General features: G+C 35.9%; 1 protein-coding gene across 4 annotated transcripts in view; it reads left to right on the top strand.

The window, feature by feature from the left end:
* Itgb8 (integrin subunit beta 8) overlaps window positions 1-18,585 on the top strand; it is a 95,287-nt gene that overhangs the window by 58,876 nt on the left and 17,826 nt on the right. For all 4 annotated transcript variants that reach the window (XM_021728749.3, XM_040291743.2, XM_021728747.3 and 1 more), the window contains exons 7-8: window positions 14,841-14,936; window positions 18,194-18,283. In XM_021728749.3, coding sequence (XP_021584424.1) covers window positions 14,841-14,936; window positions 18,194-18,283 — 186 coding nt within the window. The remainder of the gene's footprint in view (window positions 1-14,840; window positions 14,937-18,193; window positions 18,284-18,585) is intronic.

Here is an 18,585-nt window from a genome sequence, read left to right as displayed (position 1 = left end):
TGATAAGACTCTTGGTACTGAATAGAGGGATTCAAATAGACAAGAGCCTACCTTATCCTTATGGTATGTACAAGTGCATACAATGTATTCACTCCTACTCCCTAGATTAGGCCTAATGTTTCATTTTCCACAGGGCTTCTCTTGTGCCCCATCACTCTTGGTCACTGAGTCTTCATTTTCTCCCACATACCTCCTTATAATTCCCTACTGCTGGCTCCAGAGCTCATGCCTTTCCTTACAGTGTGTTGGGATAGACTAGTAGCCAAGTGGATCAGCATCTTAGATGATGAGGCAGGTCGGCAGAGGGCATGTTAGGCATTGTTGTACACTTACGTTTCCTTGCAATGCAAATAGTCAACACTGTGCCTCTTTTCCAGCAGTTTTTTAAAGATGTGCTGGACTTTAATATACTTGTTTAGGGAACTTTGCTTGTACCATGAATTACACACAATTTTTCTAGAATTGCTGATAAAGAGAGTTTGGGAACATATTGAACTAATTTCATCCATAACTTTGCTATGTGAGTTAACAAACGTTTATAAAGTTATTATATTTATTTCAGGGGATTTTTTTCATCTGATAGAGGCATTTTTTACATTGTCAATGATATATATAATTAATATTGATATCAGACAGAGTTCCATTTAAGGGGATAATTGTAATCTTTTAGTAAAGAAACGTGTTAATTTTTGTAGCTCCATGACCAAGAATAGCTTCTTTAATTTCAGAAAGTGTTAAAAAAAAATGATTTGCTTTAAACTTTTCAGCTCTAACTAAATCTCTGCTATCTCTTTTCCTGTTTCTGGGCTTTTGTGTCTTGAACACATACTATAAAAATGCTAATTCACTAAGCACTTGTTTTGAGCCAGGCACTATATATATATATATATATTTTTTTTTCTTGTAATCCCAGCTATTGGAGAAGATAAGGCAGGAGAATCACAAGTTCAAGGCCATCCTCAGCTACTTAGTGAGACTCTGTCTCAAAATTTCTTAAAAATTTTAAAAAGACACACACATACACACACAGAAGCAAAACCTGCCTCAAAGAAGAATCTGAGGGAAACATTTTCATCAGGATGTCTAACAGGATCACTAGGCAATGCTGAGCTGACGTGGATCTGGGACGAGCAGTCTGGGCCTCTCAGAACACACACTGAACCTGGATCGGCTGAATTCAAGCTCCGGTTCGCCTGCTTCCCGCAGACAAACAGCTGTGACTCAGCACTAATCCATCCGGCTGAAACAACCGGTCAGCCCTTCTGATCCTACGGAGGTAAATGCCAACCGAGCCTTCACAGGTAGTGGCCACAGGTTTGAAATGGGGCTTGGGAGAGACAGTAAGGACCCACCCGTTGCATTGGTCACCCGGCAAAGGGAAACGAACTGTCGCCATTTGCAAGAGATACCACCATGGCAGACAAGTGACATCATCAGACTGCGGCGGAGGAGATAACTTCATTGAAACCGGCGGCTACAGGGCTCCCGGGAGCAGCAGACCTGGCGTGTACCCAGTATTGTGGTGAGCGGCACCCGTGAGAGGGGCCTGGCTAGAGGAAAAGTGGGGAAGTGACTAGACACAAGAGGACGCCCTAGGCACCCAGGATTGGAGACTCGCCCAGTCTGGGAGGAGGAGCTGCTGCACAGTGATTGGTTTCCGCGTATTGATAGGAGAAACTTGGCCTGGTGGTCACAGCGCCACCTACTGGAAGAGAAGTTAATCAAACTCTAAGACTGCATTTATTAGTTTTTTTCCTTTTCTTTTTTTTTTTTAATTTTAATTTCGGGTTTTCTTTCATTTTCTTTCTTGTTTTTTTAATTTTTTTTTACAATTTTTTTTAATTTTTTCCTTCCAATTTTAATTTTAATTTTTTTTATTATTTAAAAAAAAATTTTATTTCCTATTTTTTTTCTTCTTTTGTCTTTTCATTTCTTTTCAATTATCTTATCCCCCCTTCCTTGAATTCTACCTGCTTACTCTCATTCTCTTTAGTGACTTTTTCCCTTCCCTTCTAATACCTTTCCTCCCAAGCATCAAATAAATTTATAGGCGTAATCAGTAACTCAGCAGTCAAACAGAACAAGAAGTAACATGAGCAGCTTCAAAAAGCAAGGAAGAAAAGGAGTAAAAACAATGCAGGACAGCCTAAATATTCAGGAGGACCTAGAGTCATCAGAAAAATGGTCATATAAAGAACTCAAGGAACACCTTAGACAGATGGAATGGAACCTTAAAGAGGATACGAGACAGCAAATTCAAGCAGCGAAAGAACACATTGAGAATGTATTACACAAACAGATAAAAGAAGAAGTTAAGCACCTTTATCAGGAGATAGAGATTATAAAAAAGAATCAAACCATAATCTTAGAAATGAAGGAAACTATAAACCAAATTAAAAACTCAATTGAGAGTATCACTAACAGAGTGGAGCAAGTAGAAGCCAGAACGTCAGATAATGAAGACAAAATATTTCATCTTGAAAAGAGTCTAGCCAACTCAGAAAGGCTGGTAAAAAATCACGAGAAAAACATCCAAGAGTTATGGGATAACATAAAAAAACCAAACTTACGAGTCATCGGGATAGAAGAAGGTACAGAGATTCAAACCAAGGGAATGAGTAACCTGCTGAATGAAATAATTACAGAAAACTTTCCAGAAATAAAAAAGGAAACAGATATACAAATTGAAGATGCATACAGGACACTGAGCACACAAAATCACAGTAGACCAACGCCAAGAACATTGTTATGAAGATATCCAATATACAGAACAAAGAGAAAATATTAAAAGCTACAAGAGAAAGGAGACAGATTACATTCAGGGGTAAACCAATAAGGTTAACAACGGATTTTTCATCACAGACACTGAAAGCAAGAAGGTCATGGAACAATGTATTTCAAACACTGAAAGACAATGGATGCTAACCAAGAATTCTGTATCCAGGAAAATTAAGCTTCAGGTATGACAACGAAATAAAAATCTTTCATGATAAACAAAAGTTAAAAGAATTTGCAGCCAGAAAACCAGCATTGCAAAACATTTTGAGCAAAACACTACACGAGGAAGAAATGAAAAACAATAACCAAAACCATCGGAGGGAAGTGCCTCGGTAAAGACAGAGGGCGAGGGGAAAAATAATCATGGAGAAACAAACTAAATTTAAAAAAAAAAAAAAAAGGATAAATAATCAAACATGGATGGAAGTACAAACCATATATCAATAGTAACTCTGAATGTTAATGGCTTAAACTCTCCAATAAAGCGACATAGGCTGATATCATGGATTAAAAAAACAAATCCAACAATATGCTGCATCCAGGAGACACATCTGATTGGAAAAGACATACACAGGCTGAAGGTGAAAGGATGGGAAAAAATATACCACGCACACGGTCCTCGTAAGCAAGCAGGGGTGGCCATCCTCATATCGAATAAAATCGACTTCAAGTCTAAGTTAATCAAAAGGGATAAAGAAGGACATTATATACTGTTAAAAGGAACCATTCACCAACAAGACATAACAATTATCAATATTTATGCACCAAATAATGGCGCTGCAACATTCATAAAACAAATTCTCCTCAAGTTCAAGAATCAAATAGATCACAACACAATAATTATGGGTGACTTCAACACACCTCTCTCACCATTGGACAGATCCTCCAAACAAAAGTTGAATAAGGAAACTATAGAACTCAATACCACAATCAATAACCTAGACTTAACTGACATATATAGAATATATCAACCATCATCAAATGGATATACTTTTTTCTCAGCAGCACATGGATCCTTCTCAAAAATAGACCATATATTATGCCACAGGGCAACCCTCAGTAAACATAAAGGGGTGGAGATAATACCATGCATTTTATCTGATCATAATGGAATGAAACTGGAAATCAATGATAAAAGAAGGAAGGAAAAATCCTACATCACATGGAAAATGAACAATATGTTACTGAATGATCAATGGGTTACAGAAGACATAAAGGAGGAAATAAAAAAATTCTTAGAGATAAATGAAAATACAGACACAACATATCGGAATCTATGGGACACAATGAAAGCAGTTTTAAGAGGAAAATTCATCGCCTGGTGCTCATTCCTCAAAAAAAGAAAAAACCAACAAATAAATGAGCTCACACTTCATCTCAAAGCCCTAGAAAAGGAAGAGCAAAACAACAGCAAATGTAGCAGAAGGCAAGAAATAATTAAAATCAGAGCGGAAATTAATGAAATTGAAACAAAAGAAACTATTGAAAAAATTAACAAAACTAAAAGTTGGTTCTTTGAAAAAATAAATAAGATCGACAGACCTTTAGCCATGCTAACAAAGAAGAGAGAGAACTCAAATTACTAACATACGGGATGAAAAAGGCAATATCACAACAGATGCTACAGAAATACAGAAGACAATTAGAAATTATTTTGAAAACCTATATTCCAATAAAATAGAAGATAGTGAAGACATCGATAAATTTCTTAAGTCATATGATTTGCCCAGACTGAGTCAGGAGGATACACACAATTTGAACAGACCAATATCAATGGATGAAATTGAAGAAGCCATCAAAAGACTACCAACCAAGAAAAGCCCAGGACCGGATGGGTATACAGCGGAGTTTTACAAAACCTTTAAAGAAGAATTAATACCAATACTTTTCAAGTTATTTCAGGAAATAGAAAAAGAGGGAGCTCTTCCAAATTCATTCTATGAGGCCAACATCACCCTGATTCCGAAACCAAACAAAGACACCTCAAAGAAAGAAAACTACAGACCAATATCTCTAATGAACCTAGATGCAAAAATCCTCAATAAAATTCTGGCGAATCGAATACAAAAACACATCAAAAAAATTGTGCACCATGATCAAGTAGGATTCATCCCTGGTATGCAAGGCTGGTTCAATATACGGAAATCAATAAATGTTATTCACCACATCAATAGACTTAAAGATAAGAACCATATGATCATCTCAATAGACGCAGAGAAAGCATTCGACAAAGTACAGCATCCCTTTATGTTCAAAACACTTGAAAAACTAGGGATAACAGGAACGTACCTTGACATTGTAAAAGCTATCTATGCTAAGCCTCAGGCTAGCATCATTCTGAATGGACAAAAGTTGAAGGCATTCCCTCTAAAATCTGGAACAAGACAGGGATGCCCTCTATCACCACTTCTATTCAATATAGTTCTCGAAACACTGGCCAGAGCAATTAGACAGACGAAAGAAATTAAAGGCATAAAAATAGGAAAAGAAGAACTTAAATTATCACTATTTGCAGATGACATGATTCTATACTTAGAAGACCCAAAAGGGTCTACAAATAAACTACTAGAACTAATAAATGAATTCAGCAAAGTGGCAGGATATAAAATCAACACGCATAAATCAAAGGCATTTCTGTATATCAGCGACAAAACTTCTGAAACGGAAATGAGGAAAAACACTCCATTCACAATATCCTCCAAAAAAATAAAATACTTGGGAATCAACCTAACAAAAGAGGTGAAAGATATATACAATGAAAACTACAGAACCCTAAAAAGAGAAGTAGAAGAAGATCTTAGAAGATGGAAAAATATACCCTGTTCATGGATAGGCAGAACTAACATTATCAAAATGGCGATATTACCAAAAGTTCTCTATAGGTTTAGTGCAATGCCAATCAAAATCCCAATGGCATTTCTTGTAGAAATAGATAAAGCAATCATGAAATTCATATGGAAAAATAAAAGACCCAGAATAGCAAAAGCAATTTTAAGCAGGAAGTGTGAATCAGGCGGTATAGCAATACCAGATTTCAAACTATATTACAGAGCAATAGTGACAAAAACAGCATGGTACTGGTACCAAAACAGGCGGGTGGACCAATGGTACAGAATAGAGGACACAGAGACTAATCCACAAAGTTACAACTATCTTATATTTGATAAAGGGGCTAAAAGCATGCAATGGAGAAAGGATAGCATCTTCAACAAATGGTGTTGGGAAAACTGGAAATCCATATGCAAAAAAATGAAACTGAATCCCTTCCTCTCGCCATGCACAAAAGTTAACTCTAAATGGATCAAGGAGCTTGATATCAAATCAGAGACTCTGCGTCTGATAGAAGAAAAAGTTGGCTCCGATCTACATATTGTGGGGTCAGGCTCCAAATTCCTTAATAGGACACCCATAGCACAAGAGTTAATAACAAGAATCAACAAATGGGACTTACTTAAACTAAAAAGATTTTTCTCAGCAAGAGAAACAATAAGAGAGGTAAATAGGGAGCCTACATCATGGGAACAAATTTTTACTCCTCACACTTCAGATAGAGCCCTAATATCCAGAGTATACAAAGAACTCAAAAAATTAGACAATAAGATAACAAATAACCCAATCAACACATGAGCCAAGGATCTGAACAGACACTTCTCAGAGGAGGACATACAATCAATCAACAAGTACATGAAAAAATGCTCACCATCTCTAGCAGTCAGAGAAATGCAAATCAAAACCACCCTAAGATACCATCTCACTCCAGTAAGATTGGCAGCCACTATGAAGTCAAACAACAACAAGTGCTAGCGAGGATGTGGAGAAAAGGGTACTCTTGTACATTGCTGGTGGGACTGCAAATTGGTGCGGCCAATTTGGAAAGCAGTTTGGAGATTCCTGGGAAAGCTGGGAATGGAACCACCATTTGACCCTGCTATTGCCCTTCTCGGACTATTCCCTGAAGACCTTAAAAGAGCATGCTACAGGGATGCTGCCATATCGATCTTCATAGCAGCACAATTCACAATAGCTAGACTGTGGAACCAACCCAGATGCCCTTCAATAGGTGAATGGATAAAAAAAAAATGTGGCATCTATACACAATGGAGTACTATGCAGCAATAAAAAATGACAAAATCATAGAATTTGCAGGGAAATGGATGGCTCTAGAGCAGATTATGCTTAGTGAAGCTAGTCAATCCCTAAAAAACAAATACCAAATGTCTTCTTTGATATAATGAGAGCAACTATGAACAGAGCAAGGAGGAAGAGCAGGAAGAAAAGACTAACATTAAACAGAGTCATGAGATGGGAGGGAAAGGAAGAGTAAAGGAAAATTGCATGGAAATGAAGGGAGACCCTCATTGCTATACAAAATTACATATAAGAGGTTGTGAGGGGAATGGGAAAATAAACAAGGAGAGTAATGAATTACAGTAGATGGGGTAGAGAGAGAAGATGGGAGGGGAGGGGAGGGGGGATAGTAGGGGATAGGAAAGGTAGCAGAATACAACAATTACTAATTGGGCATTATGTAAAATTGTGGATGTGTAACCGATGTGATTCTGCAATCTGCATTTGGGGTAAAATTGGGAGTTCATAACCCACTTCAATCTAATGTATGAAATATGATATGTCAAGAGCTTTGTAATGTTGTGAACAACCAATAAAAAAAATAAAAAATTAAAAAAAAATTTTAAAAAGGGTTGAGGCTATAGCTTGGTGGTAAAATCCCCCATATTTAATCCCCAGTAACAATAGTAACAGCAACAGCAAGACTAGCAAAATGTCAGACTTCAGCTTGCTGAATTCACTATTTGAAATAATAAATGCCATGAGAATATTTCTACCTTTATTTTTTTGAAACCTAATTTGAATGCTTTTCATGTCCTCAGTAAAGTAGCCAGGAAATGATCTCTGCAAACAATATTCATCTGGATTTCTTTTTCATGGAATGCAAAGGTTATAGGCAGAAATTTCTTATCACAGGCTCAGAGGAGCCTGACGATTTTTATTGCACCTCTGAAATAGGATAAAATGAAAGTTCGGAAAGGTAGCCCAATAAAATTCAAATTTGACTTGAAAATTTATGGAAAGAAATATTCTAATTAATTCAGGTGTTCTGATTAAATCATATTTACCCAGAAAATTGTTTCCTTTAAACTTTTCAGCTCTAACTAAATCTCTACTATCAGATTGCTTGCATGTTATTTGTCTCTCTCCTAAGATACTCTACTTACTTATTATTTAATTTTTTGTCATAGCTTTATTGAGGGAAAATTGAAGTACAATAAAATACACATATTTGAAATATGCAATTTAATCAGTTCGACATGTAATGTAAGCAATACAATCAATATAAAAAGCATTTCATTACTTTTTATTTTTAATTTGAAATCATGCAGATTGTGTTTCCTGCATGACTTATTACACTAGAAATCAATCACCTTAGCCAGGCGTGGTGGTGTGTTCCTGTAATCCAACAGTTTGGGAGGCTGAGGCAGGAGGACTGCAAATTCTAAAGCAGCCTCAGCAATAGTGAAGCGCTAAGCAACTCAGTAAGACCCTTCCTCTAAATAAAATACAAAATAGGGATCTGGATGTGTTTCAGTGGTTGAGTGGCCCTGAGTTAATTCCTAGGACAAAAAAAAAAAAAAAGAAAAAGAAAAGAAAGAAATCAATCACCATAAGATATATAAAACCCCATCCCCACATGTCGACTATTTCAAAATTAAATGACACACTTATAAGTCTCTCAGAGGTCAAGGAAGAAAGCACAAGAAAATTAAAAATGCTTTGAAGTAAGTGATAATACGAGCTTAAAGTATCAGGATCTGTGGGATGAAACAGTACTCAGATGAACGTTTATAACTTAAAGTACTTGTATCAGAAGGAAGCTAGAATAACAGTCAAATTATTTTCAATCAAATTATGTGGTATGAAGGAAAAAATAAGAGTAGGATCAGAAACATATGAAATAGAGAAGAAATAAAACAGGTAAAATTTGATAAAAATAAAAAAGTCTGATCAAGGAAGTAGAAAGAACACAAAAATTAATATTAATGGAAAGGAAGCTATCAAAATAACCCAACAGATGCTAAAAATAGTTTAATTTGTAATATAACAAATGTATGGCAACATATGTGATAGCTTATATAACATGGTCCATATTAGAGAAGGATCTGTGTGCTGCTGAGAAGGAAGTGTATTCAGTCATTAATGGAAGAAATATTCTATATATGTCTGTTAAGTCTAAATTATCAATTATATTTTTGACTTCTATAGTTTCTTTGTTTAGTTTTTGTTTGGAGGATTTATCTAGCGGTGACAGAGGCATGTTAAAGTTACCCAGCATTATTGTATTGTTATGTATTTGATACTTGAAATTGATAAGGGTTTGTCTGATGTACACAGATACTGCATTTTGGGGGGCATAAATATTTACAATTGTTATGCTTTGTTGACATACAGTTCCCTTAAGCATGTATGAAATGTCCTTCTTTGTCCCTTCTAATTAACCTTGGCTTAAAGTTCACTTTATCTGAAATGAGGGTAGAAAGCCCTGTTTACACTGTCCATGTGAGTGAGATGTTTTTTCCCATCCTTTCACATTCAATTTGCGGACACCTTTGCCTATGAGGTGACTCTCTTAGAGAGAGCATATTGGTGGGTCTTGTTTTTAATCCAGTCTGCCAGTCTCTGTGTTTTGATTGATTAATTTAGGCCATTAATGTTCAAGGTTATTATTGAGATATGATTTGTATTCCTGGTCATTTGGGCTTATTTCTAGTTTTTGATTTGAATTAGTTTCTCCTTTATTAACTATTCCATTAGTGTAATTCCTCCCTTTGCTAGTTTTAACTTTTTTTTTTATTTCTTCTTCATTGAATTTTTTTTGTTGAGAGTGTTCTGTCGTGCAAGCTTTTTAGTTGCAATTTTATTTAACTTTTGTTTATCATGGAAGGTTTTTATTTCATCTTAAAATCTGAAACTTAATTTTGTTCAACATGGGATTCTTTGTTGGCATCTATTTTCTTTCAGAGCTTGGTATAGGTTATTCCAGGACCTCCTAGCTTTGAGAGTCTGGGTTGAGAAATTAGCTGAGACACAAATTGTTTTCCCGCTATATATAATCTATATTTTTCTCTAGAAGCCTTTAAAATCTATCCTTATTCTATATGTTAGGCATTTTCATTATAATGTGCCTTGGTATGGATCTATTGTAATTTTGCACATATGGGGTCCTATAAGTCTGTTGTATTTGATTTTCCATTTTATTCTTTAGGTTTGGGAAATTTTCTGATATTATTTCATTGAAAAGATTGTGCATTCCTTTGGTTAATATCTCTGTGCCTTCATTTACCCCTATAAATCTTAAATTTGGTCTTTTCATGTTATCCCATAGTTCTTGCAACTTCTGTTCATGGTTTCTTAACATCTTCTCTATGTGATTAACTCTGTTTTTAAGATTATGTATTTTGTCCTCATTGCTTGAGATTCTGTCTTCCAAGTGGTCTAGTCGTTGATGATACTTTCCATTGAATTTTTAATTTGGTTTATTGTTTTTTTCATTTTAAGGATTTCTGATTTTTTTTCCCCAAAAAAAAACTCTTGCCTCTTTATTGAAGTAATCTTTCACTTCCTGGATTTTTTCTCTGATTTTATTTTTTATACCATCCTTTACTTCTCAGATTAATTTAACTATGTACATTCTAAACTACTTCTGTGACATTTCTTCCACTGTGTTGTCCAATGGATTCTGTTATTGGAGTATCTTGATTTGTTTGGGAAAACTTATTCCTTTGCTTTTTCATGTTATTTGTGGGTCCAGTCATCTAACAGTATGGATCTGATGAAGTAGAATTTCTACATTGGGGACTTATAGTGTCCCTGAAGGTTTCCAGTACCTCACTGTTTAGGGGGAGACAAATAATAATAACAACTAATGCAAACAATAGACAGCATTAAGCCAAATATTTCCTACTGTGATGTCTACTTACTTCATTAAGTAGAGTATATGGCTACACTTGGTACCATTTGGAGCAAGTACCACAAATTCAAACACCTGAGGGATCAGTTATGAAGAGTTAATAAGTGAGATGGGTCCATTAAGGCAAATCCAAGGACCATATCTAGCATATGTAGTAATGTCTCTTATTTAGTGTCTTTTGTTAAAACATGTCTTTTATTAATCAGTGTGTGATGTCTGTCCCTTAACTTTCATGTAACAGCACTCAGCACCCCAGTGAGTTGGAGCTACAGCTTTACTTGTGTCTTATAAATGAGAAAATTGAGGTACTAAGAAATCAGTCCCTCACCTGTAGTCACTCCCCTCATAGCTGTGGATGCAAGCAGAGTGACAAAAGGATAGAACCCCCCACACACTCAACTTTAGTTTGGGCTTGGTAATTATGGAAAGACAGGTGAAAGCCTTTATGCATTCACCCACTTATCCCCACTATCATTGTGAGAGGCAGCTATGCTATTTCTATCAGTTTATGCACATGGAAACTGGATCCCAGAAAAGTATAGATGCCCAGTCACATAGTATATTAGTCACCTTCCTGTCACTATAACAAATACTGAAATAATCAACTTATAAAGGCAAGGGATTATTTTAGCTCTTAGTTTTGGGGGTTCTAGTCCATGATAAGTTGCTCACATTGCTTTGGACCGGTGGTGGCACATAATGGTGACAGCAAGTGGTGAAACATAACCTCTCACCTTGTGGTCAGGGATCAAAAGAGAGAATGTGGAAGGGGCCAGGGTACCACAATCCTCTTGGGAACACACCTCAGTGATCTCTCAGAAGGCCCCACCTATTGCAGGTTTTACACTTCAGAGGACCTTTTCCATATCCAGACACATTTTGGTGGTTGCAATCAGGTAATGGAGGTGCTACATTCTACTGGGTGGATTCTAGGGTTGCTGCTAGACATCCTATACTGCAGAGGACAATCCCCCAAACTAGAAAATATCCAGCCCAAATGTTAATAGCACTGCTATTGAGAAACCCTGGTCTGTGCAGTTAGCACTATGCTGCCACTCAGAAAGGACACAGGCTAAGGCAATGGATGTGCACTGAAAATGTATGCTTCAAACTTTTTATCTCCAAATAAATCTCTGCTATCAGATTGCTTGCATATTATTTGTCTCTCTTCTCTAAAAAGTGAACTCTAAAAAATAAACCAGATAATTAAATATTTTATTTAACTAAGTTGTTAAAATATTACAATATCCAATACTACAAATTTGAAATTATTTTATAAACTTTTAATTATTAATTTTGTTGAAGGTTAAGGGTTTCTTAAACATTTCCCTTTCATCCCCCAGGTATACACATTTTTTAAAATTCTACCACATCTCCACAGTTAGCTCTTTAACTGAACTTGCTCCTAATGAACCTTTCATGCCCCTCTTGCCTTCTGACATTTATGAGTCACTTCCCACTGCCTTCACTATCTAGTAGCTGTTTTGGCATATTGCTTTGCCTTCTCCCTTTTGCCCCTGAAATGCCTGTTATCTCTATTAATTATTCTCAGAGTTTGGAGAAACAATGTGAACCAGGTTAGACAGAGGGGGAGTGAGACTTGAGAAGTAGTGACATCATCGAACAGCACAGCTGGCTAGAGGGAGTGTATTCTCCTGCCAGCAAAGTTAAAGACATAGGAGATAAGATACTTAAAGGAATGCTTCATTGAGGAAAGGGGAAGGGACTTTGGAAAGGTGTATTCATTTAGAGGTCTCTTGTCAGCAGTGGTTTATTTAAGCATCTGTTATACATTTGTAATAAAGAAAAAATCTGCCTCAAGGTACTTGGAATTTTCTTTTCAAACTGATTTAGCTTCAGGGTTCAAAAAACATGTTATTTCAAACTTTAAAAATCTGTCCTTTTAATGAGCTTCTGACCAAACTAGAGCATTCTCGATTTAAATTTTGTATACTTTTGGTCAATGTGACTTCCTGTTTATGGAAGGAAGGAGATTAAGAAGGCTCCAAAGGCTGCATACACTCATGACTGTTCTTTAAATGTTGATTTTATGTGATTTAAATATAAACTGATTAAAATTATATGGGTTAAATTTTTCTCAAAATATGAATGGTTTTATAAATTAAGAGGAGTAAGTTCTTAACGAGTTAGAATTATTTTTCTGAAAGCAAAAATATTTGAAAAGTAGTTTTTGCCATCAAGACAAAAATCCCATACATCAACACTTACCTTGCATTTACTTGTTCTCTTTAATTTACTAAGCATTATGCAAAGTATCATAAATCTATTTTAAGATTATACATTTTGTTAGGAAAAGGAATGAGAATTTAGCTGGCAGAATTTATATGTGATGAATTTTTTTTCTATTGCTTTAAAATTGCATTTTTAAGAATTGCTCTGGGTAGAATTTTTCTTATGCAAACCATGTGGTATGCTTTCTAAGCTCGTTATAAATTAGTTTCGTATCACATTTAAATGCAACTCATGAAAATTTGGGTTGCCTCTATCACAGTAGACAATATAGAAATGAAAGTATATTTGTTATGATTTCTCCTGGATTTAAACCCAGGGCTCATGCATGCTATGTACATGATGTACCATTGAGCTACCTCAAGCCCTGATAGGATTTTTTGAACACTACTTCTTAGGTCTATATACATAAATTTAATATGTGGGTCACAGAACTTGGATTATAAGGAAAAGTAGTTAATTTAGCTTTTGTACAAAGTTTGTGTCATTACAAAAATACAGAGATATTCACCAAGTTGATTTAGTGAAATTTTCTCTTAAAGCAAACAGTTAATATTGGATAGTGCAACCTGGAGCAAAACCTTGGAGTGATTTGAACTTGAATTATATAATACTGGTTAGGTTTAGTCACAAAACCCTTGGTTCATGCAATCAGCACCAACAAATAGGCAAGGCTACTGCAAGTGGAGTTTGACACCATCTCTCTGAGAGATGTCTAGTGCGAACTTGTTAGTTGAGATTATCACTTTAATTCCTAGAAGAGAATTTATAAAAAGAAAAAAAAAAGCTACTAAGTCTAACTGTATAACATTGCATGGCAATTTCTATGGTTGTCAATTTCTCATATTTTCTAAAATAAATTTTATTCCCCTCCTCCTCCTCAACCCTAGCTTTCTCATCGCCACAAGGAATGCCACAAACAGCTCTGCATTATGTTTTAGTCACCAAAGTAAAACAGGTTTATGATATATATCATCTGACAAGAAAAATTAAGTATGATAATAAATTGAAAGATCTTTAATCTACACTTTGTATGAGAAGTTAGAAATGAAAAGTCACAATGGCTATTAGTTTTGAGTACCTACTAGATGCAAGAAGCTACACTAAATAGTTCACATATTATTGTTATCCCTTTAATCTTGCCAGTAGTCATAGATGGCAGATAACAGTCACATGATACAGAGGACGGAAGTGAGACCTTTTGTCATAAAGTGACAAACCTGTGATTTGAGCACAGAATTTTAGGCTTCTAAAGAGAATTTATTTGAATCAGGTTACAAATCAAATATGTGTGTGTGTGTGTGTGTGTGTGTATACACCTGCACACATGTGTTTACAGGCATATACATGTACACAGCATTTTGCATTTCAACACATGCTGCTGAATTTTGCCTCAGATTATGGTTGTCACTAATGTGTCTCTATTTCTGAATTTTAAATTATGTTTAAATTATATCACTTTGAGTCCAGTGTTAATCAGAAGAGGTCCTGGTCATTTTTTGTACTACGCTGAATGAGGTTTTTAGGGAGCTTTTTCCTATAAATTGTCCCTAACGCATTAATATTTTTTAGCATGTTAGCTTATTCTTTTTTTAATTTTAATTTGTTGTATATGACAACAGAATGCATCACAATTCATATAACACATATAGAACACAAATTGATGTTATATATGAAAAGAATTTAAATATCTCTAGTAAAACCATAACCTTTGCCTAGTGTATGTTGTTGCATAAGTCACAAGGCTTTCTTCATAGAAGCTATTTGGATGTGTGTGGGGCTGAGCTACAAATTTTCATTCCTTTCTTTATTTCATTATCCATTGCAGGAACATCCCTCGCTAGGCCAACTTTCGGAAAAACTAATAGACAACAACATTAATGTCATTTTCGCAGTTCAAGGAAAACAATTTCATTGGTATAAGGTATGTCAATTCCTAAACATACGAATTAGAATGTTTACATTAGTAGTCGAAATTAGGGCACTTCTTGGAACCAGAGATAAGAATTTGAAATTATATAATCTGAATTTAATAATGTATTAACTAAAGTACATTCTATTGTATCTTAAATTAGCATTTAAGTACAAATTTGACCTAGGTTTGTAACACATAGAAACAAGTCATGCACTAAATGCTGTTTGAGAATTATATCTAATATACATAGGCATAGCCTAACACTGAAGGACATGATGGATGTGACAATAACAAGAAAGATTCTTATCAGGTGAAAGTACTTCACACTTCATATCTATACCTTTCATGTCCAGATTCCTGCTTATAATCTAGCCACGGACAGATTCTTACCATAGACTAAAGTTAAAGAATTATCTGCTTGATTGTCCATAGCACCAGCACATCTAGCTTTGGTGTATATTTTCTACTAAAGGACCAGGAAGAGCATGAGAAGTGACTGAGCCAGCCAAATTCCCTATGCCGGTGTGGTTTCAGTGGTGTCCTGAATCCTTCGGGGCAGTTGCTCAACATAGAATTCCTCTTCTGTGCCTTACTATAATTGTCTTTTGGTTTTTTTAGGGTCTGTCTTCTAGAATCTCTTTTCTTCATTTCTATAATGCTGTGGTGTCCTTGTTTCCAACATGCATCGCTATCCATCAGATCTTCATCTCTTTACTATCTTTATTTCTTCCTTCTACTTTCCAACTGCAAACTTCTCTCACTGGCTAGCTGCAAGCACCCTTACTTAGTTTTTAAAACTTTAGAGAAACTACATTATCTTTTGGTTTCAACGGATACGTAAAATCATTTTCATCGTCCATAAACTGGTGTTACATTCTCTGATTTACCTAACACCTAACAGCCACATTTGTCATCTGAAAGTGCCACTTTAATCATATCACTTATTCCTTTAGAAATATGTAGTGAAACTTTAGTCCCTCCCTGATTTCCATATACCATGAAGCCACATTTTAAGGTGATAACAAATTAACATCCACAGAAGTAGGGCTCTGACCCAAATAAAATGGCTTTAACCATTTTAATAACAAGAGGAACAGTGTCTACTGACTGAGTACTTAACTATTGCCAGGTACTGAGTTCAGAAACACTAATGCATCTGAGATCTTACCATCTCACTGAGTGAGGGCAGTTTTATCAGTCTGCTCATTTTAAGATGGGGAAACATTTTGAGAGGATAAATACTTGCCCAGAGTTCTCTAACAACTCAAATCTTGTGATCTTAACCTGTAAGCTGAATAGTTGACTTTGGAATACCATGTAGCTTTGGATAGCTTTTGCTTCCTCTTTCTCTATTGTTCAGAGTGTTACTGGTTCTCCCACATTTTCCCTTGTCCTTTACAAATTTGCCACTGACTGATAAACCATAAACCGGGTTTATTATTAACTGAATTGTGAGCAAAGTAAACATCATCAGGCTCCAAAAGCCGAATATGAGCCCTGCTGAGTCCCACGCGCGTCATTGTAGGCACCTACTTTAGCTGCTCATGGATCTTTTTCTATCACCCATCTTTCATTTTTTTCATTTTTCTATCACCCTAACAGCATTGAAACTCATCCTCCAAATCCATTCTCCACATGGTGCAAGATGATGCGTTGAAATCACAAGTATGTCCACAGTACTTTCTGGAGCAAAATATCCTAGGGGCTCCCTATGATTTAGAGGACTGAGTTTCTAATTTGGCACCTGGTTCTATCTACCTCTCTCTGGGGCCTCTTTTCCCTAACTTGCCCTTGTCCCTCCGGCAATGTGCCTGATCTTCCCCTGCGCGCGCACACACACACACACACACACACACACACACACACACACACACACACTCACCAACCTGCTTCTTTCTTTGTGCTTTTGTTCTTGCTGCCCCCACTGTACCCCCATATGTGGAAGTCATTCTCTCTCATGACTGGGTTCACTCCCACTCAGCATCCTCTACGAAGAGCTTATAAGTCAGCTCCTTAAAGAATCGGCCCCTGATAACTTTCCCCAGCTCTGCAGTCCTTGCCAGGCATCCTGCTTAATAGCTTCTGTGCACAAATGCTTCATGTGGCTTATATTTTGTGGAATTATCATTTATAGACCTGTGAGATCCTTAAGGACAGAAACTATGTGGTCTAGTAAGTTAGCATTTCCAAAGTAGTATGTAATAGATGCTCAATAAAGGCATCTGTTAATAAATGGATTTTTTTCTTTTTTCTTTTTTTTTTATTGTTGGTTGTTCAAAACATTACATAGTTCTTGATATATCATATTTCACACTTTGATAAATGAATTTTAAAAATCTGTGATACATTTTTCCTATGACTTGAGATAATAAATTGTTGGTGTTTAAATATGGATAGTATATGGAAGAAAGTTAATGATGCTTGTGAACTGAAAAAAAATGAGTGAATAAGTGGATTTCAAGACTTTCATAATCTGAATTCTTATAAATATGCACCTTTATTCTAGTCCAACTGCTTTTTTTCCTCTTGTAGCCCTTTAAGCCTTTGCTCATTCTCACATTCTCCCTGGTAATAGCATCTTCTCCAAAATTAGTAAGCATTACCCATCACAAACTCCTCTTCTTTGAAGCTCCACCTGTAACTCTGATTTTTCCTACTGTCTGATACAACATGCCCCAAAGGTCATTTCATGGATCAGTAGTTCTATAAAATATATATATTATGTAAGAAAAGAGTTTGGCCTTTAAAGAAGCATTGGGGAATGCTGCATTAAACTGAGTCAAATCATTTACAAATTACAGGACTGCTCAACGTTTTAGTTTGAAAATGTGCAAATTTGGATCTCTGGATAGAATAAAGATATGCAGAACTTCCAAAACTTATTTGCCCTTAGAACATTTTTCATGTTCTAAGTCTCTTAGGGCTGTGTTCCATGGAAGATGCTTTGGAAATTCTGATATAATTCTCATGATATATTTAGGTCATCATGTAATTCAGGATGCACACACCCATGCTCATGCATATTTATTTGCATTTGTACACACACACACACACACACACACACACACACACACACATACACACTACCTTTTCATGGGTATAAGGGCTTGCAATCCTACCAGGTTGCTTATATTTTTCATGTTTTATATTTTTCCTGCATATAATGTCTCATCTTCCATTGGTAATGGAAAAATATTAAATATTTGTTGATCACTGAACTACTGCAGAGTTTGCCATTATGTAAATTCAACTGATGTGTTTTCTAGGACCTTCTACCCCTTTTGCCTGGCACCATTGCTGGTGAGATAGAATCAAAGGCTGCTAACCTCAACAATTTGGTAGTAGAAGCCTACAAGGTATGTATATATCATATACGATTTTTGCCAAATAAACTTTAACTTTCCAAATAAACATTTTTGTGACAACATACCAACTAGTGCTATATCATCTTGAGAGGAGTGGTAGAAAGAACATAAAATTAGGAACAGGGAATCTGGCATTTAGGCCTGGTGTTAGCACAAACTACCATGGTCCCTTGGGAGACTATGTGGTCTCGTTGATAGCCATCCAACACTGGGCCTGAGACTTTCTCAGTTTCCTTCCAAATCCAATGCTCAATGAGTTACCTACTCATGGCTACAGAAAGCATTTTGTTACC

The sequence above is a fragment of the Ictidomys tridecemlineatus genome, chromosome 2, assembly GCF_052094955.1.
Source record: "Ictidomys tridecemlineatus isolate mIctTri1 chromosome 2, mIctTri1.hap1, whole genome shotgun sequence".
Lineage (NCBI taxonomy): Eukaryota > Metazoa > Chordata > Mammalia > Rodentia > Sciuridae > Ictidomys > Ictidomys tridecemlineatus.
Note: the sequence above shows the minus strand (reverse complement) of the source record. Positions and strands in the feature narration are given on the sequence as shown.